The following is a 22,582-nucleotide window of genomic DNA, read 5'->3' on the forward strand; positions in this document are numbered from 1 at the left end:
GCAGCAGCAGGGTCAGCGGGCCTGACTTTTGTATCCACATGGCCTGTTGCTTCCGTCTCATCAGTACACCTCCTGTGTCTGCTAAAGGACAGCCTTTGCCAGGCTCGTGGATCAGGGACTGCGCCCGCCCGCCTGCCGCTTCCCACACAGGTCCAGGTTCCCATCCACCAACAGCCCCGAAATCCGTGGGAACGACCGCAAGCTTGTGAAGGCGGGAATAGAAGCTGGGAGAAAGTGTAGGATGAGAGCCTGCCTGTAGCGCAGTTTGCCTCGGGGGATGGGGGTGTGGGGTGGGGAAGTGCGTGGGAGCAGGCGCATGCGCGGTGCAGGGCTGGCTGTGCCGCCTGGGAGTGCGGGGGCGGACACTGAGGAGCGATGGGGCGACCGTGGCGGGATGGCGGGGGAGGGGGAGTGTGGGGTGTCGCCGAGAGCAGGGGGAAGAGTAGGAGCAGGTGGCAGGGGAATGAATGAACAGTCTCATCTGTATTCCTTGCAGGGATATATGGCATGGAGGTGGGAGGGGTACAGGGTCTCGGCTGTCTGAGGGGGACTGAGGGTCTCTGGAAGAACAGAATGAAGGGGTAGGGCCTGCCAAATGTGCCATCTGCTTCGAGGGCGTCCTCTTGGCTTGGGACTCTTATCTCGCTCCACTCAGCTGAGCTTCTGAAGCTGTCAGTCCCCAGATGGGGGATCTCCACAGCCTGGTTCTGGCAGGTGGCCTCTTCGGGTTGCCAGGTTGCCGGGATCCCCTTCCCACACCATCGGAGGAGTCCTCAGGGTCTAGCTATTAGGTCTGCCCACTCACCTGGCATCGCGAATTGGGGATGGGTTCTGCTAAGACCATCTGCTCTGAGGGCACAGAGTACTGTGCTCTTAGGATTCCTGGGATGAGATGATAAGGTGAGCCTTGTGAACCCAGAAACATTCAAAATGGAGCGCTAGTCTTGGCCCTGGGTGACCTTGGGACATTTGCTTCTCTTTTGCTACACTAAGGAGTTTGAATAGATGGTTTTCAGGGGGCCTCCCAGCCGGGATTCAGGGTGTGGCTAGAGGAAAGGAGGCGGAAGTGGAGAGAAGAATCTGGAGCAGAATCCGGATGGCATTCTCCAGCCCCTGCCCTCCTCTGAGGATATCTGCAGCATATCCCAAGGAAAGACGGGGCCCATGGAAAGTCGTCGTGGGAAGAGAAGGGCTAGGTTCCAGGCCAGAGGGCATGCAAATGACACTGTCTTAGGTGTTTGTAAGCCAAAGGCCCACTCCTGTCCTTGTCCTTTCTTCCTGTAGGAATTAGAGGACTTCCTGTCTTGTCCTTGGTGACCACTGCTTGTAAACTTGAAGTTGGTCTTCAGATCCTGCCCCACTCCCTCTTTCCCTCTAGACCACCATGGTGTTCTAGGGGTAGGGCTGGGTGGTGTGCCCCAGGGCCTGCTCTTTCTCTCTTTGGATTCCACCTATGAAATCCAGTGTCATTATTTCTGAGGGGATGGGGGGTGGGGTGAGAGACAGGGACAACAAGCTCCATTCGTCCAGGAAACCTCAGCTCAGTCTTCTGGAAAACTCCCAGTCTAACTGATGAACCTTCAAAGACCAGAGAGGAAGGTGTGGAGGCCATGGTGTGTGTGTGTGTGCGCGCACGTGTGCATGTGCGTGCATGTGCGTGATTAAGCAAAGAATTCCTGTTCATTAAGAGAAGAAATGAGATTAGGGACCCCTGAGGAAAAAGGAAGGAAAACAGCAGGACACGACAAAGAATGGGAAATCTAATTAGACACATGGATCCCTGGGCCAACTACTTGTCCTCTCCCTGGCCAATAAATGAGGGAGTGTCTAGCTGTCCCCTAGTCTGGCAGGCAGTCATCATCCCCATCAGAGTCTTTGTCTCCCTGGAAGCTGCTGGACCAGATGGAACCAAAAGCTTCTAAAAGGTAAGGTCCAAGGTTGGAGGCCTTATGGGCACTGGCATGGTGGAGTCGGGGCTGGGGCAGGAACTGGGCAGAGAGATGGCAAGAGTACTGATCAAAGAAGCTGCAAGGGGCTTCTGGGTGGTCAGTGAACTGCCTTGGGGATAGTTTTGAAGAGTATAGTTTGGAGCGGGAGTGCAGAACAAAGAGATACGACCCTCTTACTACTGCTGGGGACTTACCATTCAGCCCAACTGAAGTTAAGAAGAAACCTGTGTAGCAGGCTTTGGGAGGGTGGTGTAGTCAGCCACATACTGGCTACAATGCTGTGCCCTTCTGTATCCATAGCACACACAGCCCTCCACCTGTCTGCACAGATGTGAGTGAACTGCAGACGTCTGTGCTCATATGCATGCACTCCATGTCCTTCCAGTAACCCATGTGCAAACACATATGTATCCAGATAGCTGCAGAGCTTTCTGATGGGAAAACACTTCAGAGCGGCATAAGAACCCTCTGCTTTCTACAATGTGTTTCTAAAAAGCTACATTTCTAAGACTATGTTAGAAGCTAACATCCTTCTTTTACATTGTATGTCAAATGGAAAAACTTTGTCTCCAAATTGACTGGTTGCTCCTGTAAAGGGTTGGACCTTATTCCTTTCTGCACCTCCAGACTCTACAGCTTGACAGACGTCCGTGAATGTTTAGGTGACTGAAGGAGCAGTGGCCTTAAAGTAGGGTTTAGGGTTAGGGTTAGGGAGAGAGCTTAGTAGGTAGCAAGCTTGCCTAACACACATGAGGCTCTGTGCTAGATAGCCAGCATTTCATACGCCAGGCATGGTAGTACACACCTGAATCCCAGCCCTTGGAAGGTAGAGGCAGGAGGATCAAAAATTCAAAGTCCTTCTCCACTCCCTACGTTTGAGGCCACCCTAGGGTACTAAGTCAGTCAGTCAGTCTCTCTGTCTCTGTCTCTGTCTCTGTCTATCCCTCTCACTCTTCCTCCCCCTCTTTCTTTCCCTCTGCACCCCCCCCCACACACACTAAGCCAAAAGGAAACAAAAGTCTCTTTAATGTAGATTCTGTACATTCTCTTTAATGTAGTACCACTCCCAGAAGGAGTCCTCATGGGGTCCTCCCCAAGAGCCATGTCAGAGGGTGAGGGTCAGCAGTGTCTCCATGTTCTTCCTAAAAACAGGAAATGCTAGCTTGTCAATTCGTAGTCTGTCTATTTTGGTGCTGGTGCTGTTCTTTGGCGTGCGGGGGAGGGGATTGTTTGTTTGTTTTATTTTGTTTTTTAATGAGAGTTTTTCTGAATATGTGGTTTTTATTAGAGAATATTGGTACAGAAATGCACTAGTGTGTCCAGTGTGCAGGTGAGTGGACAGGGGAATTTGTTAAGCATGAGTAAGCCAGCCTGTGGAAGCTGTCCCAAGGAGCCTGAGTGATTGATCGTCACATCATGTGCTGCAATGGGAGTGATGGCTAAAGATACCGCCAGATACAGACCCAACTTTAAGGAGCATGAGGTGAAGATGCTGAGTGAGCTTGTGTGACAGAGGGCAAGAGTGAGCTAACATGCACATTGGAGGCTGGCTAACTTTGTGAGCCATTCCTATGAGGCAAGCTCAAACAACGGCCATTCTACCACCTCCCCACAGGATGTACGTCGAACGGATTCAGCCATTCCCACTCCTACCCTTCCCTCAGAACCTCATGAAGTTCCTGGTTTTCCTGAGTCTGTTGACTCTGGTGCTGCAGGAGGCAGGGACAGCATCTCTCCTAGGAGAGAGAGAAAGAGAAGAGAAGAGCCCTGAGGAAGCTGATACTTATGCATCCCTGCATGTGGGGAACTATAGCCTGAGCCTAGAGGACTACAGCGAAGTCATTGATCTGAGCAGCTATGAGGAGCTTGCAGACTATGGGGACCAGATCCCTGAGGTGAGAGGACATAGCTGATTTGGAATTCCTGAAAGAAACGGGATGAGGGGCCAGATCCCTTTCCACCTGCCTATAATACAAATCTCTCAAGCCCCCAACACTTTTGCTATTTGATGTAAACTTGTGTGTGTATATGTGTGTGTGTGTGTGTGTGTGTGTATGTGTATGTGTGTTACACATGCAGCACATGTCCAAGAAAGCCAGAGGACAGATAACTTTAGGTGTTTCTCTGGAGCTGTTCATCTCATTTTGTTGAAGGCAGTGTCTCTCGGTGGCCTGGAGCTTGTCAAGTAAGCTAGGCTGGCTGGCCAGCAAGTCTCCCCAGCTCTGAGACTATGAGCCTTAATCAAAGATCATGGCAAAGCAAACTATAGAGAGTTCTGGGGGCTCAAAATGCCCTCCTCTCTCAAGGCAACTGCTTTACAACAGTGCTAGCTTCCCAGGCGTAAGTTACAAATTCTTATCCCTCCTTAGGAACTTGTCACTTACAGGCCACTACAAAAGAGGACACTAACCGCCAATACCTTGCTCCATGTGGCACACTTGGTAGTACCACTTCCAGAAGGAGTTCTCATGGGGTCCTCCCCATAAGCCATGTCATGGGGTGGGAGTCAGCAGTGTTTCCATGTTCTTCCTAAACCCAGGAAATGCTAGCTTGTCAATTCGTAGTCTGCCTTCCAGTCTGAAGTTCTCCCCAGCTCTCCTGTCCTCTGCAGAGATTGGCCATGTGCAGCATGGTTCATGAGCCCAGAAGTCTCTGCCCATCTGTCATGTGGCCGGGTCTGGGTAGAGAAGGGGGGGAGAGTGCCCACCTGAACAACAGAGAGAAAGGGAATGAACACCACCCTGGATGACCCAGAGATCCAGACTTTGGCTCTGTGTTGGGACCTCCTGAGCCTCCGACCCTCACCCTTTCCTCTCTTGAGCTCAGCGTCCTCATCTGTGTATGGAGATGCTGTGCTCTCTAAGGTCCCTTCCTTGTTCTTTTTATCTCCCTCCCTCCACGTATTCCTCTGCACGAGTTTGAACTTTGTCACTGAGGTTTCCAGGGGCCACAGTTAAGTCCTTCTCAGGCAGAGACTCGTCTGTGGTGTGCTTTGTGCTTTGTCTCCAGGCCAAAACAAGCAGTCCGACTCTTCCAACAAGAACTAGTCCCACTAGCCCTGTGTTTCCAAGGACATTGCCGTCACGCCTCACAATGGCCGGACCTACCACCACTGGACTACTGAACTCCCAGAGCAGTCACGGTAAGTGCACGAAACCAGAAGGTCGCAGTATTCATAGGTCCTGGGCCAAGCAACTCCAAGCTAGCCCCAGGCAGTTCTAGAGTGGGGTGTGGTAAGGGCTAAGGCCAGGGAGTCCTGGGTCTGGATTGGTCTCTGCCAGCAGGAAAAGAAGGGGAGGTTGTCATGGTAAAGCCAGCACTGCCACCGCCGTAAAGGGGAGTGGCCGGCTGTCCCTGATACTTTTGTATAAATATTGTGCACAAATTGAGTGGGACGCAAAGCAAGCAAGAACTCCTACACCCTAGCGAAGCGACCTACCTTAATTAACAGCATCACTCGGGGAACAGTTTGAGTGGTAATTAGATTAGAGATGATTAAAAGCCTGGGGAGAAGAATAGATAACTGTGGCTGTCACTTGGCATGGGAGCAAATGAAGCAGAGAAACTGGCTCAAATACACCTTTGTTAGCAGTCCTCAAGCCTCCGCCAGTGCCTTCTTGGGAACTGGGGTGCAGCATCCCTGACTCTGGTCAAAACCTGGGACCGAGGAGGAATGAAGCTTATGGACTCTCTGGTGTTTGGTGTCCTGTTCTCCTCTAGGATCTTTGCCAGTGTGGACCTGGGGGGCTGAGTTGGGCACTTCCATGGGGAGTCCATTCTCACAGCTCCAATCTCAGACCCTAAGGGTCTCAGCCGGACCTGCATTTCTGGGCTGTGAACTCTTCTGGTGCCTTTTGGATACAAACCTCCTTCTTAGTATCTCTGAGATCTTGTGATAGCAAGGGACACTAACATTGCTCCGCTGTCTGAATTTCTTGATCATTGGGTGCAGAGAGAGCACTGAGGACAGAGAAGAGGCAAGTTCTCCAGTGTAAAATCGGGATGCTGATGACATCCCAAGAGGAAACGGATGCTAAGCAGGCACTGTCCATCCTACCTCGGCTCTGTTTCCTGAATCCACATAGAACATGGCCAAGTCCTCTTCCTAAGACAGAGGCAGCAACCATTGACCACTCCATATACTTCTTCCCTTTTCCATCTACACTGTACCTTTTGACATTAGAGAAGGGTCCTCTGGAAAAGAGACAAACAGAGGTCCTAGAAAGAGACGCATAAACTCAGAACTTACAAAGGATCGGGGCCTGATGAAAGCACCAATGAGCCTTGCACTGAGTGGTGAGTCCTCAGAGCCAGGCTAAGTGACAGACTGAGAGCAACCATGAGTATTGCCTGGGTGCATTGTGCTGGGTGGTTCTTGGGGGCAGGGGGGCACGGCATAGACAATCTAAAAGCCACAGATTCCCATGGCTTAGACACCCACCGAAGCAAAGACCACTGGCCACAGAGGCTCGAAGAGAGTCTGACCAGAGATGTCCCACTGTTCTGTCTTCTACTTGGCCAGGCCTGCCTACCTGCCTGGTCTGCGTGTGCCTTGGTTCTTCTGTGTACTGTGATGATGCGGACCTCGAGGACATTCCTCCTCTTCCCCAGATGACCACCTACCTCTACGCTCGCTTCAACCACATCAGCCACATCCAGGCTGGAGACTTCAAAGGGCTGAGTGAGTTACGCTTCAAGACAAGGTGGTGGCAAGGCAGAGAGGACTGCCAGGGTACAGACATGAGCTCCCAGCCGTCAAAGGGACAGAGGTTACTGTCCTTCCAAATCCTTTCCTTTAAGATTTTAAAATGGCCGGAGTAGCCAGTTCTTCTCATGAAGGCACAGAAAAAGGAAGGTATGCCCAAGACAACATTTCCAAAATGTCCCAGCATTGCTGGCCTCTGGGCTAGACTCCCCTATTGGCCTCTCAATGTTGGCTCTGGGTTAGACTCCCCTAAACCTTTTCTCTATGGCCCTGATGGCTTTAAAGAGATTTTTGCTCTTTCTTTGTCTTGCTGCTTCCTACCGTATTCTCTGAGGTGTGAGGCAGGGGCTTGCCTCCAGCTTCTGCCTCACATTGCTGATAGCCTTTGGGGGTGTCCTCAGTGTCCTCCATGTAAAGTGAGTTGTGCGAGGGGTGTGGGGGGCAGGGTGAATGCAGCAATTCCTGAACTTGTTAATTGTTGTTTTTGGAGGTGGGGGTGGGAGTTAGTGGGTGGGGACGACTCTTTTAAAGCAGGTTAACTACCATAGGACCAAAGCTCTCAAGGAAGCTATTGAGGAATGTTAATGGTTTTTAAAGGAGACCTGATTTGGCCTTGTTTCTTGTGCTTTGGGCCTGGTGCAGGGGTTGAGCTGGTTAGAGCTCCCTTGAAAAGAACGGGTCAAATTATGGAAGCAGGCGTAGCCCACATGGGGCCAGGAGGGATGGGCGCTCCAGTTTCACCCTTTCTTCTCTCCCAACATCCGTCAGCAAAACTGAGGAGGATCGATCTCTCCAGCAACTCCATCTCCTCCATCCACAACGATGCCCTTCGCCTGCTGCCTGCCCTGCAGGATCTGATCCTTCCAGAGAACCAGCTAGCAGCCCTGCCTGTGCTGCCCAGTGGCCTCGAGTTCCTGGACGTCCGCCTGAATCGGCTGCAGAGCTCAGGGATACAGCCTGAGGCCTTCGTGGTGAGTCAGGACGTCAGTCAGTCTACCCTACAAAGTGCACCCTACCCATGTACCAACCTCACAGCTGATCATGCTCAACTCTCCTGCCTAGAGCCTAAAAATCAATTCCCATTTTTTTCTTCTTTTTCCACGTACGGCTTATTAAACATTCTCTAGCAAAGGGTGTTTTACGTCGTGCCATCTCGGTAGCGTCTGCACCCTCTGCGAATAGGAAACCCGATCTATCAGTCCTCAGGATCCTGTTCATGGGGACAGACCACCAGAAGCCAATGGCGGCAACTCCCCCTTCTCTCTGTGAGGATGCTGCTCTACCGTTGGCCTTTATCGACACATCAGCTCCTCTTTGTACCAGCACCCCAGATCAGCTCATCCATCCTGTCCTTGGAAACTCCAGTTTGTCTGTGGAGCTCACTCTGACTCCAACTCCTACAAGCCATCTTAATGTTTTTTTTTTTTTAATTTATTTATTTATTATATGAGTACGCTGAGCTGTTTTCAAACACACCGGGAGAGGGCATCAGATCCCTTTACAGATGGTTGTGAGCCACCATGTGGTTGCTGGGAATTGAACTCAGGACCTCTGGAAGAGCAGTCAGTGCTCTAACCACTGAGCCATCTCTCCAGCCCATCTTAATGGTTTTGAAATCTACCGCTAAATGGCCAGTGTCTCTCTATGGTCAGATTCACAAGAGAGACAATTTGTTGGGTGTCTTTGTTAGGGCTTCTGTTGCTGTGAAGAGACACCATGACCACAACTCTTATAAAGAACATTTCATTGGGGCTGGCTTACAGTTCAGAAGTTTAGTCCATTATTGTCATAGCAGGAAGCATGGTGGCACGCAGGCAGACGTGGTCCTAGAGCAGGAGCCGAGAGGCTTACATACAAATTGTCAGGCAGCAGGAAGAGAGAGCGAGCCCCTAGGTCTAGCTTGAGTTTCTGAAACCTCAAAGCCCACAGTGACACAAGGACATACCTTGCTCCTAATAGCATCATTCTTTAGGGGCCTATGCAGGCCATTTTTATTTAAATGGGTTACTGGCCAGATTTGATGGAAAGAGGTAAGTCATTTGACACAAATATGATCGTGTCAAATCATGGGCTATCCAAGGAACAGGGCTGGCCAGAGCCCAGGATATCCACTGAAGACAGTGGGAGAATAGACAAGTCTGATCCAGCCCAGCATGCTGGCTGCAGCCCCTGGGAATGGCCTTCAAAGACCAGATGCTCCTGTGCGGCCTCTCTGTCTCTTCCAAGTACAGTCAAACCACAAGACAACATTTCTCTCACTACCGGATATATGCATGGTGGTGGCCCCCTAAGATAGCATCATCTAGTAACTTTGTAGCTCTCTTGGTTTGTGTAAGTAATTTCAAGACGACACATTTCTCAGGATGCATCCCTGTCCTTAAGCAATGCCCAACTGTTCAGGCTCAGCTTTGCAAGCAAATTCATACAAAGAAGCATCAATGGGAGAATAGTAAAATATTATTCTGTGTGTGTGTGTGCATGCGTGCATGTGTGTGTATGTGTGTGTGCATGTGTGTATGTGTGTGCATGTGTGTATGTGTGTGTGCATGTGTGTCTACATGTGTGTGTGCATGTGTGTGCATGTGCTCTTGCACACATGTGCGCATGTGTGTACATGTGTGTATGTGTGTGCATTGTTTTTGTGTGTATGTGTGTGCGTGTGTGTGCATGTGTGTGCATGTGTGTATGTGTGTATGCATGTGTGTACAAGTGTGTGCGTGTGTGTGCGTGTGTGTATATGTGCGTGTGCGCTTGCACACATGTGCACATGTGTGTGTATGTGTGTGTGCGTGTGTGTGCGCGTGTGTGCACGTGTATGTGTGCATGTGTGTGTGTGAGAACTCCAGGATGCCCTCAAACTCATTCTTTCCTACCTCAGCTCCCTGAGTACTGAAATAACAGTGCGCTGTCACCATGCTCACCAAGAGCTGCTGTGTGCTCTCTCAGCCACTGCTCTTCACAAACATCATCCTCCCTCCCCGTCTTCTGTGTGCTGTCAGCCTACAGAGGGCACAGAGAACAGTATCCGTGCCCCTGGTGGGTGGGATGCAAAACCTGCACACATCCGTTTTCTCAGCTGTGCAGGAAGTACTGGGTTTGTCCGTACAGGGAGGCCTCTGACTGTTCCAGCCCTCGAAACACCGATTGTTTCCATATTAGGAGGTGCTTCTCTGCCTTCGCTCAGCCCTATTTTCTTGGCCCAGAAAAGGCAGGGGCTTTGCAGCCCAAGGACCTAAGCTCACTGAGTGAGTCACTTCTGATCTTGTTTCCTTGTCTACAAAACGAGGGTGATGAGGCCCACTTGACACAGCCGCTGCAGGACTGAACGCAGCGTTTGCACAGATCACAGGATGACTAAATGTCGGTAGTGGATGCTCTGGGAAGAGGTAGCTTGTTCCTCACTGTTCTCTGAGCCCCTGCAGGCTGATCGCTTCCCCCACGTTCCTCTCCGATCAGCCCTTCCTGATTCTGACAGTGCTGTTATGCTCACACGCTCTGCTCCCTGTGCCTGTGTGCCTTGGGTTCTGTTCTGCCATGCTGGCGCCCTCTGAGCATGCGCTCCATAGCCACTCTGAGGGGAGCATTTGGTAGACAGAGAAATTGAGACTGAGTCGAAATGTCCCATGGTCCTTCTTTTTACCTGTTCTGCCTTAGTCTGCTCCCCCAAGCCAGCTCTAACAGTTCCTTTCTGTTCCCAGAACTCAATGACAACAGCTCCCCTTTGGCATCCAAATGATGTTAGTATCTGCAAGCTCCTTAAAGAGCCAGCATCCTTAGCTGGGCTTGATGGTGTACCACTCTGAACGATGAAGTAGGAGGACCACAGGACTGAGGCCAGCCTGGGGTATAAAGAGAATTCCAGGTCAGCCTGAGGTCCAAAGTAAGATTCTGAAGAAGGAGGGGAGACGGAGACACAGACAGACACAGAGATAGACGGTCAGGCGGAGACAACAGCACCCCATGAATGGGACCACGTGATGCTGGGCCTGCCAAGACCCTGACATGACCCACTGGTCTCCCATTCTTTGTGTCCCCACAGATGCTGGAGAAGCTGCAGTTTCTCTACCTGGCAGACAACCTGCTGGATTCTATCCCTGGGCCTTTGCCCCTCAGCCTGCGCTCCCTGCACCTGCAGGTGAGGAGCCTTGGTCAAACATAGTGTATAGGGTGGAAGGCACATAAGGGAATTCAACATGTGGCCATAGAAATGATGTCCTCTACTCCTTTTACCCATTGGTGTTTCTCCTGCTTTAGTGGCCTCGCTTTGCCTCCATCCTGTCTCTTCTCATCCCGTTAGGGTCTCCCGGCTAACCTCTCCTTCTACTCTTATCTTTTCTAATTCCTTCCCTCTCCACAAGTGTCCTCCTCTCTGACCCTGTGTGGCCTCAGCTCTACCCGCTTTAGCTCCTCCAGCTGCACAGGAGGCTGAGAGGCCTCCATGTGTGCTGTTCCTTCCAGAATAACAAGATCGAGGCCATGGAAAGCGACACCTTCTGTGACACCACAGAACACAGACATGAGCGCCGCCGGCAGCTTGAAGACATCCGCCTGGACGGGAACCCCATCAATCTGAGCCTTTTCCCAGAGGCCTATTTTTGCCTGCCACGGCTCCCTGTGGGCCGCTTCACCTAGCTGCCACTGGTCCTTGCTTGCTTCCCAGACAGTGCTTGGAGGCTCACCGGGGGAGCACTCTCTCCCTGCACCTAAGAAGTGATCTGTAGCCCAAGTTCCAGGCAGCCTGGGAGCCACAGTTGCAAAATTTCACAACAGAGAGAGAAAGAGAGAGAGAGAGAGAAAGAGAGAGAGAGAGAGAGAACAGAGAGAGAGAGAGAAAGAGAGAGAGAGAACAGAGAGAGAGAGAAAGAGAGAGAGAGAACAGAGAGAGAGAGAAGACAGAGAGAGAAGACAGAGAGAGAAGACAGAGAGAGAGAAGACAGACAGAGAGAGAGAAGACAGAGAGAGAGAACAGAGAGAAGACAGAGAGACAGAGAGAGAGCGCCTTCAGCCACTGAATTTGCATCTGTCCCTCCTCTTTCCCTACACCTTATGGTTCCTGACTCAGAGCAGCAGCGTCCACAGCAGAGATCTTTTCCACGCTCCCATACCCATCTTCCCACACAGAATTCCAGGAGAACCATGAAAGGAAGAGGAGGAAGAGGAGGCGGCAGAGGGACAGAAGCTGGGATGGAGGGGAGGGTTGGGAGGGGGAGAGTCATCAGTGTGCTGGAGCCTGGTCTTTCTGACTGGTAGGCTGACAAGACTGATAATTACATTTCCCAGAATTTTGCAGTTCAGTTGTTAAACACAGCCATTATGAAAAATTAAATTACATAACCTTGCAGTTAAATATACTATGATGAAAACAGCTGGAATGAACTCACAAAACTTGCCACTTCCCAGTGAGTTTCCTCTATCCTGAAGTTATTTATGTGCATGGTCGCTTCATGGTAGACATTTCATATAGTGGTGTTCTACAGGACCATCTACCCGGATCATTTGGTGGCCTTGTGCTGGAGTTTGAAACCAGCCATGTTGAGAGATTTACAGCGTGAAAATCTGTGAATGATGTAAACTAGGTGTGTGTGTGTGTGTGTGTGTGTGTGTGTGTGTGTGTGTATGTAAAGCTAGCTCTTAAAAGGCTTGCCAACACACCAATAAGCACAAAGAACTATGTTTAAATTAATCTTCCCTGACCCTACACTACTTGGATGGGTGAGTGTAGTCCCTATGGTGCCATCCCTCATTTCTTGCTTTTCCTAGCAATGGGTTCCATTTGGAGGGACCTATCCAGAAGGAGGGAACTGGCCTGACTTCTCACCTGCAAGCCCTCTGGCTAATGCTCTCACCCCTTCCCTGGCTCCTGCCTCAGGAGTCCTGGTTTCTGGCCACTGAGCTCCTGCATGTGCAACCAGCAGAGGGCAGCCTTGTGCAAAGATAAATAGAGCCTCGAGCTTTGGGTCCTGGGCAGGGCCTGAGGTGCTCAGAAAGTGGAAAGAAGAAGCAGTTTTTACCTAGTTAGCTTCTTCCTTGAATGGAGAGAGGAGAGAGATAACCAGCCTTTCTGATGCCTTTTTTAAAAAAAATTATTGTTAAAGGACAGAGTCTTGTTATGTATCCCAGCCTGGCCCTGAATTGATCATCCTCCTGCCTCAGCCTCCCCACTGCTGGGATTGCAGGCATGTACCACCATGCCCTGCTACCACAGTTTTTATAAGTGGGGGTGTGGTCAATGGCACTCAGCCCCAGTTGTGGCCCCCTAGGTATTGAGCGAGGAATGGGAAGGGCTTGAGGCAGGCATGGCCTTGACTCCCTCAGTAGGATCTTATCCTGCCCTGTGTTCCCGGTGATAGGACGGTTGGGTGTGCAGCAGAAACTTCTCTTCCCTGGCGGAGCTTAAGATCTAGTAGAGGAAGTAAATCATCACTCAGTCAATTACACTATTCAGGGCAGGAGAGATGGCTCAGAGGTTAAGAGCACTGACTGTTCTTCCAGAGGTCCTGAGTTCAAGTCCCAGCAACCACATGGTGGCTCACAACCATCTGTGATGGCACCATAGGGACTACACTCACCCGTCCAAGTAGTGTAGGGTCAGGGAAGACTAATTTAAACATAGTTCTTTGTGCTTATTGGTGTGTTGGCAAGCCTTTTAAGAGCTAGCTTTACACACACACACACACACACACACACACACCTAGTTTACATCATTCACAGATTTTCTGTCTGAAGACAGCTACAGTGTATTCATTAAATAAATAAATAAATAAACAAACAAACTATTCAACCGAGATGGTTGAGCTACAAAGGTAATTACCAAATGGGACAGGAGCTGGCAAGAGGAGACAGTGTCTCAGAGTCTGGGAGACCTCTTTGCAGGGCTAGCATTTAAACTGAAAGCAAAGATGGAGTGGGAACCAGCCAAGCCATGAATTGCCAAGGCAACCATCCCAGGTAGCCTCTGAGCCTGAAGGGGGAGATGTTTATGGTGGCCCACATGGGACAGAAGCCATTTATCTGCCTTTCCTCACCCCTGGGTAGCACCTCACCAGGCACTTTGGATGCTTACTGCAATCCTGTGAGCAGGTATGTCAGCACTGATTGTTTCCATTCCTCCGATGGAGAAACTGAGTCCTGAGGAAGGTAAATCAATTTCCCATCTCCCATGGTTATTCATGTTTGGACCAAGACTCTTCATGCTGGCTCTGGGATGGTAAGAGAAAATACTGAGGGGTGCCTTCATACCCTGGCTGAGACTTCTGTCTTCTCTCCTAGAGACCTAGGTCCCAGCACACCTGACCCTGGGGAAAGGCCTGAAGGCCAAGAATTCTCCTTAGAGACATTAAAGTTCTCACTGGTTTCCAAGGAGTTTGCTACAACAGATCTCTCTCTCTCTCTCTCTCTCTCTCTCTCTCTCTCTCTCTCTCTCTCTCTCTCTCTCTCTCTCTCTCTCGTGTGTGTGTGTGCTGTATGCATTTGTGTTCATGTGTGTGCACATGGGTAAGGTATGTACAAATACATATGCGTATGTGTACATACATGCACGTGAGGGTACTCATGATATCTGGTATCTTAATCACTCCCCGCCTTACTTTTTGAGCTAGGATCTTTCACTGAACTTGGAACTGGATTAGACTGGCTGGCTAGAAAATTCCAGGGATCCTCCCGCCTTCCCAACCCCCAGCACCAGAAGTACAGGTGCAAGCCCCACTGCCAAACCTGGCTTTTAAAAGATGATTTGTGTATATGGGTATTTTGACTGCACATATGTCTGTGCATCATGTGTGAGCCTGGTGCCCATGAAGTCCAGTCCCCTGGGACTGTAGTTACAGTTGTGAGCTGCTAAGTGGGTGCTAGGAATCAAACCCAAGTCCTCTCAAAAAGCAGCCAGTGCTCTTAACCAGTGAGCCATCTCTCCAGCCTGAGCTACTCTTTTCCCCTCATGAGTGCTGAGGCTATGAACTGAGGCTTATACATCAAACACTTTACTGATCCCTCTCCCAGCCTCCCCCACCCCTGTTCTTCCTTTGCATATCATCTGGCCTCTCTCCCTTTCAATTCGACACCAATCCACATCCAGTATTGCCCTTCCTTTACTGGATTTTGAACAGGCTTAGGTGTCCAACAGTTGACATTTGAAGATTCCTAGCTGTAAGAAACCATGCGTTGAAGGTACCCACTAATAAATGATATTTGTATATATGATAGAGCATATATATGTACACACACACACACACACACACACACACACACACACACACGGTTCTTGTGCGCCAAAGCCACAACACACCTATAATGAATGTGTATTGACAGAAAATCCTTTAGCTGCTGCTGTTCTGTAAGAGAAGAGTGCTGGCAATTCCTGGGCTCTGGAGTTTGCCCTTGGTGCCCCAGACACCTTGGATACCTGGACACCTCAAATACTTAATCCCAAAGTGGATAAGAGGGAAGCTCATCTCCTTGCTGCATATGTGGAAACAGGCCTCTGAGAGAAAGCAGCCCACACTCAAACTGCAAAAAAATCAAAAACGAAAACGATCCAATCAAATCTCAAACCCAGGTCCATCTACCCAGGGTCCCAATCTCAGCTCTTTTTATTTATTTATTTATTTATTTATTTATTTATTTATTTATTTTATATATGTGAGTACACTGTCGCTGTCTTCAGACACACCAGAGGAGGGCATCGGATCCCGTTACAGATGGTTGTGAGCCACCATGTGGTTGCTGGGAATTGAACTCAGGACCTCTGGAAGAGCAGTCGGTGCTCTTAACCCCTGAGCCATCTCTCCAGCCCATCCAATCTCAGCTCTTACCTCACACTCTTGGACAGACATTATGGTCAAGTGCAGGTCAAGCAGGCAAACTCCCCCCACCCCCAGGCCATCCTGTGCACAGGATAGGATTTCCCCAAGGCCACACCTCTGCAGCTGTCTCCTGACTGATTGCCTAGTTTTGGCTAGGGAAGCCCAGAAAACAAAAGAATGCCCTTGTTGGCTCACTGAAGACATTTTAAGTAGAACATCTGTCCCTCTGGTGCAGGGAAGGTCAGAGGGATCAACCTACTGCCAGCTACTGCCTAAGGCATCTGGGATGCCTTTGTCTTATGTTGTCAGGACCAGGAGTTGGGTTGGACCGTGGGAGGGCAAGCAGACAGCGTCTCTCGAGCTAGAGCCAGCCAGCCATGATGGAATAAAAGGAAAGGTCCTCATGTCCCCTCAGGCATGGCAACCAGCCTCAGAGCCCACACCAGAGAGCAATCTAGCCGCCTCCTCCAGGAGGCACAGTGCCTACCTAACTTCGTGAGTAAGCCTCCATCTGACTGAACTCTGTCTGACCTTGGCAAAGGCACTTGTGAAGGAAATGCAACACCTCCCTCCTTGGCCCACGGCCTTCAGGAAGGTCTAACCTCAAGAAGTCCCCCGTTGCCAGCTCTGAGAATCTGGAGAAAGGAGGCAGAGGGGAAGAGGCAGTGCCTCTCCTTTCTCAGCAAAGGTGAGCCTATTCATAGTGACCTCTTCCTCCTGAACCAGCTGTCCTTAAACTCCACAGTCCTTAGTTTCCCCAAAGCTCACCCAGCAGGGCCAGGGCCAGAGGAAGGAGGCAGGATGGGAGAGACTGCAAGGGGCTAGAGCCAACTGGAGCTGAGGAGGCTGGGAGGTTTCCTCCCTGACCTCGCCTGCGTTTCCTTCCTGCTTCCTCTTCCTCTGGCCTTCTCCTCAGCGAATCACACACTGTAAATGTGAACTTCACAGGGTTCTTTTACATGTGGAGTCTAACTCCATGGTCTGACTCTGAGAGGGATGAATTGCTATTCCGACCTTGCGAGGCCACGCGCTGAACCGAGAGGAAGATGACAGACAGCATAGGGGTTTATGAAGACAAGATAGGAAGCCAGACTTAATGGCCCATGCCTGCCGTCCCAGCACTCAGGAGGAAGATTTAGAGTTCAAAGTCAGCATGCCTTTAATCCTGGCACGGTACGGGATTCGGGGAGGCAGGTGGATTTCTCTGAGTTTAAAGCCAGCTTCATCTAATAGCAAGTTCCAGGCCAGCCAAAGCTGACATAATGAAACTCAGTTACAGAGAGGGAGGGACAGAGACACAGAGACAGAGAAAGAGGAGCTCAAGGTCATCTTTGGCTACAGAGTGAGTTTAAGGCCAGCCTGGGCTATGTAAACTGCTGTCTCAAAAAACAACAACAACAAAACACACACACACACACAGACACCACAACACAACACAACACAACACAAATCAAAAAGGCAGATGGCTGTGGGGATGCTACCATTTCTCAGAAGTTCCTGCACCTGGAGCTGTGTGGCTCAATGCCCCCAGCTCCCATCCCCCATCCTCCAAAGCACTTCCTTGTTGCTGTTTAACCGTTGGGGAGGGGATCTAACCCAAGGGATTCCACCAAGTGAAACACATCCCCAATCCTCCATCATGCTTTAAGAGGAAATACTGAGGGGTGCATCCCTCAGGCTGGAAAATGGGGTGCACTGTGAGGGCCCACATCCTCAGGGAGCACCATGAGGAATCGCATCTCAGGAGAACCCTGTGGCTCAAGGACACCCTGTCCCCAACCACCTACTGCCACAAGCCTATGTCTGTGTCCAGCTCCTAGCCAGGAGGCAGGCAGACAGATGCAAGTGGCCTGGCTAGACCCTGCCCCCTTCCATCTGCATCCTCTGGGCTGCTCCGTCTTCCTGCCCCCACCCCTCCAGCACACCAGCTCTCTCAAGGTCAACTCCAGCCCGGCTAGCAGACTCCACGTCTCCGGCAGCTCCCAGGCTCCTCTTGATGTCATGCAGCTTGAGGACTTTCTCTATGGAAGGAGGGTGCCTGTGTGTCCCCCAGGTTTGCTCCCTCCCTCCATCAAAGCTGAGGACCGGCCAGGCTACCACAAAAATACCCACCTCAGACCTCTTCCTCAGCCTTCGTCCTTGAGCAGTCTGGGCAGCCCTTCCAGCTCTACCTGGCTTTGCTCAGGCCTTTCTCCATCTCCAGCCTCGAGCTGAAGAGGAAACAACCCACAACCCCCTCCTGCTCCTGACGACCCCAGAAGCAATGCCTGAACGGCGCACCTTGTGGGTTAAAACACGTAGTCCTGGAAGAGGGGTCCTGCAGCCTACACCAGGCTTGGAGCCTGGCACACACAGAAGCATCTATGTCTCTCTTGGAAATTTCGTGTCCCAGGTACAAGCGATGAGGAAAATAAGCCTCTGTGCTTAGGGGAGTTCAGGGCCGGGGAGCCATGGGGTGAGTAGAGAAGAGAAAGGGCGTCAGAGATGAATGAAGCCCTTAGCTGTGCATGGTCCAGAAAAAGACCCACCTCTGTGCTGAAGATGTTCTGCAAAAACTGGAAAAGGGTTAAGTGGCTGTCCAGATGTTTTAAGCCAAAGCACCCTGATGAGGGAAATTCTGGACTCAAGTCTCCCAGGATCAGCTGTGTACTTGGGATGAAATTGCATTGCCAGTTTCAATGCTAAGTGTTTGAAAAGGTGAGTCTAAAAACAGGTCCTTCTCGATGTCACCAGACCAGGACATCATCCTGCAGAGATAGGAGAGAAAGAAGCAGGCAGAACTCAGTGTTCTAAAAACCCCAACAGGCTTGCAGCCTTCGCCTCTATGTCCAACCAGCCTTTACCCATTACAGGCCGGGGTCTCCACTGAGTGTTGTTAGTCAGGGCCTCAGGCCAGGCTGCAGAGGGCTTGCCCAGCCTGTGCTTGTGAGTCACTGTGGGAGCCAGAGCTCACCTTTTACATTTTATCTCCAGGGGAGTCCCATGTGGTGGGCATCACCTCACTTTATAGAACTCAATGCCTTTCCCAAGGTTACAGCACAGTAAGAGATAGCATGTCAGCAAAGCCCTCCCTCCGGGCCTCCCGGACACATGCTGAATGTGTCTCGCCTCATGCTTCCTGTGGGAACTTGTTCAGAGCACACCTGATAAACAGTACCAGGCCAACTCCACAGCAGAGCACAGAAGGACAGACATGGGACAGAAATCTGACTGCTAATGAGCCCTTCTGCCCGCACCTTCCAAAGGTCCCCCGCTGGATCTCTCCTTGAAGCCTCTCCAATTCAATCTTGCTACCCCAACTCCTTCCCTCCCCATCTCTTGTCCCTGATCCCAGCATCCTGGCTCCTCAGCTCCATTCCTCCTTCCCACTCCCCTAACCCTGACTACAACAGGTTCCTTCCTGGTAAACAGAGCCACAAGGCAGCCCAGTGAGGCTGTTCCAAGGCAGGCTTGTCTCCCTCTGGAGTCTTGCTCACTGAGCTCTCCAATGGGGATGCGAGCTCCTGGACTGCCAGCCTGGTCCACTCTGCCTCTCTGCTGCCCGCCTCCCTTCCTTGTTGCCACAGCAGGAGAGTAGAGGGTACAGCCTCAGACTGGCTGCCTCTTTCTTTCCCTGAGTCCAGGAAGGGCACATTCCTCCCGGCTGGACTATCAAGAAAAATGTAAGAGGAGGGTTGACTTTTGCCACAATCAAGCCTCTTCGCATCACCCTGAGGTCTGAAGAGTGGATACCAAGAAAAGCCCATGAAGATGCAATAAGGCCAAGGTGTACCTTGCCAGAGTACCCACGGATGGAGTGAGTGCACATGGCCCCACCCCAAGCAGGGTGGGCAGCCTCAGCTCCTGAGTCTCACATTCTGAGACAGACAACTAGCTTCACATGGATTCCAGTCTCAGTTTTCTGAGCTGCAGAGAAGCCCTTGTGCAAAGGGCCCAGCCAAAGAGATTTCCACAGATCCAGACCCCGCCTCAGCCTGAAGTGTCTCTAGCTTCCTTCCTTGATTCTCTGAAGAGCTCTTCATTAAGTTCCAAGCACCAGGGGGGGTGGGGGGGAGTTCACCATAACAAAGACAGGCAAGGTCTCTTCTCTGTAGGGGAGAAAATAAACAACACCAGATAAAGGGCGTAATTCGCTAAGGGAATATTTCAACTGCACAGGAATGTGGGGATGGGTAATCTGCGACTCCATGAGCCCATGGACGCTTCCATTTCTAACATATTAATACCACTAGGGACTGTGAGTGTGAATGGCGGGTAGGAGGCAGTGCCATTAGATGAGGCAGTCAAGGGACATCTTTTTCTGGTAGTGACAACTGAGTGGAGAGACACCGTAGGAAAGCAGCAGGCTGCAGGGTGGTGGGAACTGCTCTCCAGCCAGAGGGATCAGTGGGTGCAAAGGCCTGAGAAGAAGAATGCATAACAGATTTGAGGAAAGGAGAGGTCAACTGCGTGGGCAGCCATGGCTGGCTGAGAAGCTGGTCGCGTCTGAGAAGCAACAGAGCAAGAAGTAAGAAGAGCTTGTTGGGTGATACGGTGTGGCAGAGGCTTCTCAAAACCCCCCCCCCACGCACACACACACTCCTTCCGTTCCCTTAGTCACGCTAGTTAAGTGCAGAGCAGAAGGGGTTGGTATTCACAAACCAGAGGGTGACAGTGACCAGAGCAGGCAACCTTTTAAGAAAGGAAGAATACGTTGCCTCTCTCCCAGGCCTGGGTATGCTAATGGGTAGAAGTGGGTAGCCCACAAGGAGATCCCCCAGGGGATGCATAGCCGAAGAAGGGAATGTCGAAGCTTCCACAGCGGGGAGGAGTTTGAGGAAAGGGCAGTAAAGAATATTTTAAAGATGCTTAAAGGGGTTAAATGTGAATAATCTCCCCCTGGTCTTTGTCTTGAGAAGACACCATCAGGGTGGTCCTTGTCCCCAGGCCTTTAGTCTTTGGGAATGTGCAACAGGGAGGTTTGCTCTCCAGGGCCACAGCCGCAGGAGAGGCCCTGCCACCATCCCTGACCCAGGCTGAACTGCTTTGGGGCTCTCACAGGTCCTTTGTCCCCACTTCCTGCTTCACCCAGGGGCAGAATGGACTCCAGACACTCTGGGTTTCCATGCCCATGTGGATTTCTGCTTTCTGCTTTTTTAAGATTCATTTATTCATTTTTATATGATGTGTATATGTGCGTGTTTGCACACGTGTATGTGCATCACGTGTATGTAAGCACACACAGAGGCCAGAGGACATTGGATCGCCTGGAACTGGAGTTACAGGCAGTTGTAAGACACCTGATGTGGATGCTATGAACTGAATTTGCATCTTCTGAAAGAACAGGAAGGGGTCTTAACACCTGAGTGGGCAGAGAGACCGGCTACTGATCCTCAGAGCAAGCTGGAGAAGTGTCCCCAAAGTCCAAAGTGTGTGACAGACAAAGTACTAGGCACAAACAACCTAAGGGAGGGGAGATTTATCAAAGTTTTCATCTAAGGTCAGTTGCATCCGTTGCCTGAAGGGGGACAGAATGGCAGTGGCCATGTGTGGAGGAGGCTGCTCACCACATGGCAGCCAGGAGGGGAGAAAGAGAGAAACAGAGAGACAGAGAGAGACAGAGAGACAGAGACACAGAAAGAGACAGAGAGAGAATGAGAGAGAGAGACAGAGACACAGAGAGAGAATGAGAGATAATGAAAGAGAGAATGAAAGAGAGAGAATGAGAGACAGACAGACAGACAGACAGACAAAATGAGAGAAATTATGTTATGGTCAGGGCCAAGATATGCTCTTCAAAGATCATCCAGTGACATATTCCTCCAAGCAGACCTCACCTTCCTTAGTGCCACCACCTCCTAACTGTCTATCCTAACTATAACAATCTTCTTGGAGGATTAAACCAGTGATTAGGTCAGAACCATCCCAATCTAACTGTCTCTGGAAACGCCCTTACAGGCACACCCTGACGTATGCCTCCCTCATCTTGCAATCCAGTTAAGGCGGCAGGCAAGAGTAAACAACCATGTTGCTGGGAGTATTCATAACTCAGTGGCCAAGCGCTAGCCTAGCGAGGACTGTGGCCCTGGGTTCTGTCTCCAGCACTAAAGACTAGGGAAGAGAGGGGACGAGATTAGTCATGACTTCTCAGAGATGAAAGCTGTGTGGCTCAGGTCCAGCTCCCTCAAAGGGACATCCATTGAGGTCAGAGACTCTCAGCCATCTCCAGAAGCTTCTATACAGGTGTCAGAACAAGGCACAGGAAAGGAAAGGAAGGGACAAGCGCCCACACAAACACCCCCCCCCCGGGGAAGCGGGCTGTGGGCGGCGCCACGGATGAAGTAGCCTCGAAATACAGAACCCCTTTCCCACCCGGTGACTGTGGCACTTGGGGAGCCAAGGTTCCAGTCCCTCTGATCCTTCTCACTCTGCAGCTCCAGAGCAAGAGCAGTCCCCTGCCCTGTGGCGGCCCTGCGGTCCCCTCTCCTCCCCTCCAGCCTGGAGATCAGTTTTAACAGGCAGCCTGCTTTCTCACGCGCAATAAATGCCTCCCAGCAGAGCCTGCTGCGCGCCTTTCCCAGTAATCAGCATACAGAACAAGCAGGCGATTTCCCTCGCTCTCCTCCGCACCCCACCTCGCCTCCCCATCTCTCGCCTCTCTTTTTGCTTTTCCCCCTCCCTTACTCCTCCTTCCCTCTCCCCACCAATCAGAGGCACTGCCACCTCCTGGGAAGCTGGAAAGGTTTATCATCAGACCAAGGTTGTCATTAGGAAAACGGTTTATTTTCTTCACTTTGAGAGGGTACTGACCGGAAGACTGAGGAAGGTGCTCCTGCTCCCCGCTCCACGACCGGACCCCAGAGCCTGAATCTGGTGCTATCCTCTAGCTCTTCCCAAGCTGCCCCTCTGACCCACCTGACTGGGCCTGATCTCTGAATACTGGTTTTCCCAACCTGTCCACTCCAAATCCTTTCCTCATCTTCCCCCTTTCACATTCAGTACTTTGGAGCCATTCTGTGCCGGGAATCCTGAGGCTGGGGATATGAGACACAAGGGGAGAGATGTGCCACAGAGGCATGAATAAACCATTAAGATACAATGTGGTAACTGAGGCGACAGAGGCTCTCACAGCCGCCTAGCAGCAGCAC

At 51.0% G+C, this 22,582-nt stretch overlaps 1 protein-coding gene across 1 annotated transcript; it reads left to right on the top strand.

Annotated features, from left to right (window-relative positions):
* The first annotated feature begins 1,659 nt into the window (after positions 1 to 1,659).
* Positions 1,660 to 11,396, top strand: Optc (opticin). Its single transcript, XM_032915174.1, is given in 7 exon segments — positions 1,660 to 1,925; positions 3,565 to 3,844; positions 4,959 to 5,091; positions 6,472 to 6,630; positions 7,423 to 7,625; positions 10,694 to 10,789; positions 11,113 to 11,396. Coding segments are annotated over 7 exon segments (1,155 nt in total). The 5' UTR covers positions 1,660 to 1,815; the 3' UTR covers positions 11,287 to 11,396.
* The last annotated feature ends 11,186 nt before the right edge of the window (positions 11,397 to 22,582 follow it).

Source organism: Rattus rattus, chromosome 10 (genome assembly GCF_011064425.1).
Source record: "Rattus rattus isolate New Zealand chromosome 10, Rrattus_CSIRO_v1, whole genome shotgun sequence".
Taxonomy (NCBI): Eukaryota; Metazoa; Chordata; class Mammalia; order Rodentia; family Muridae; genus Rattus; species Rattus rattus.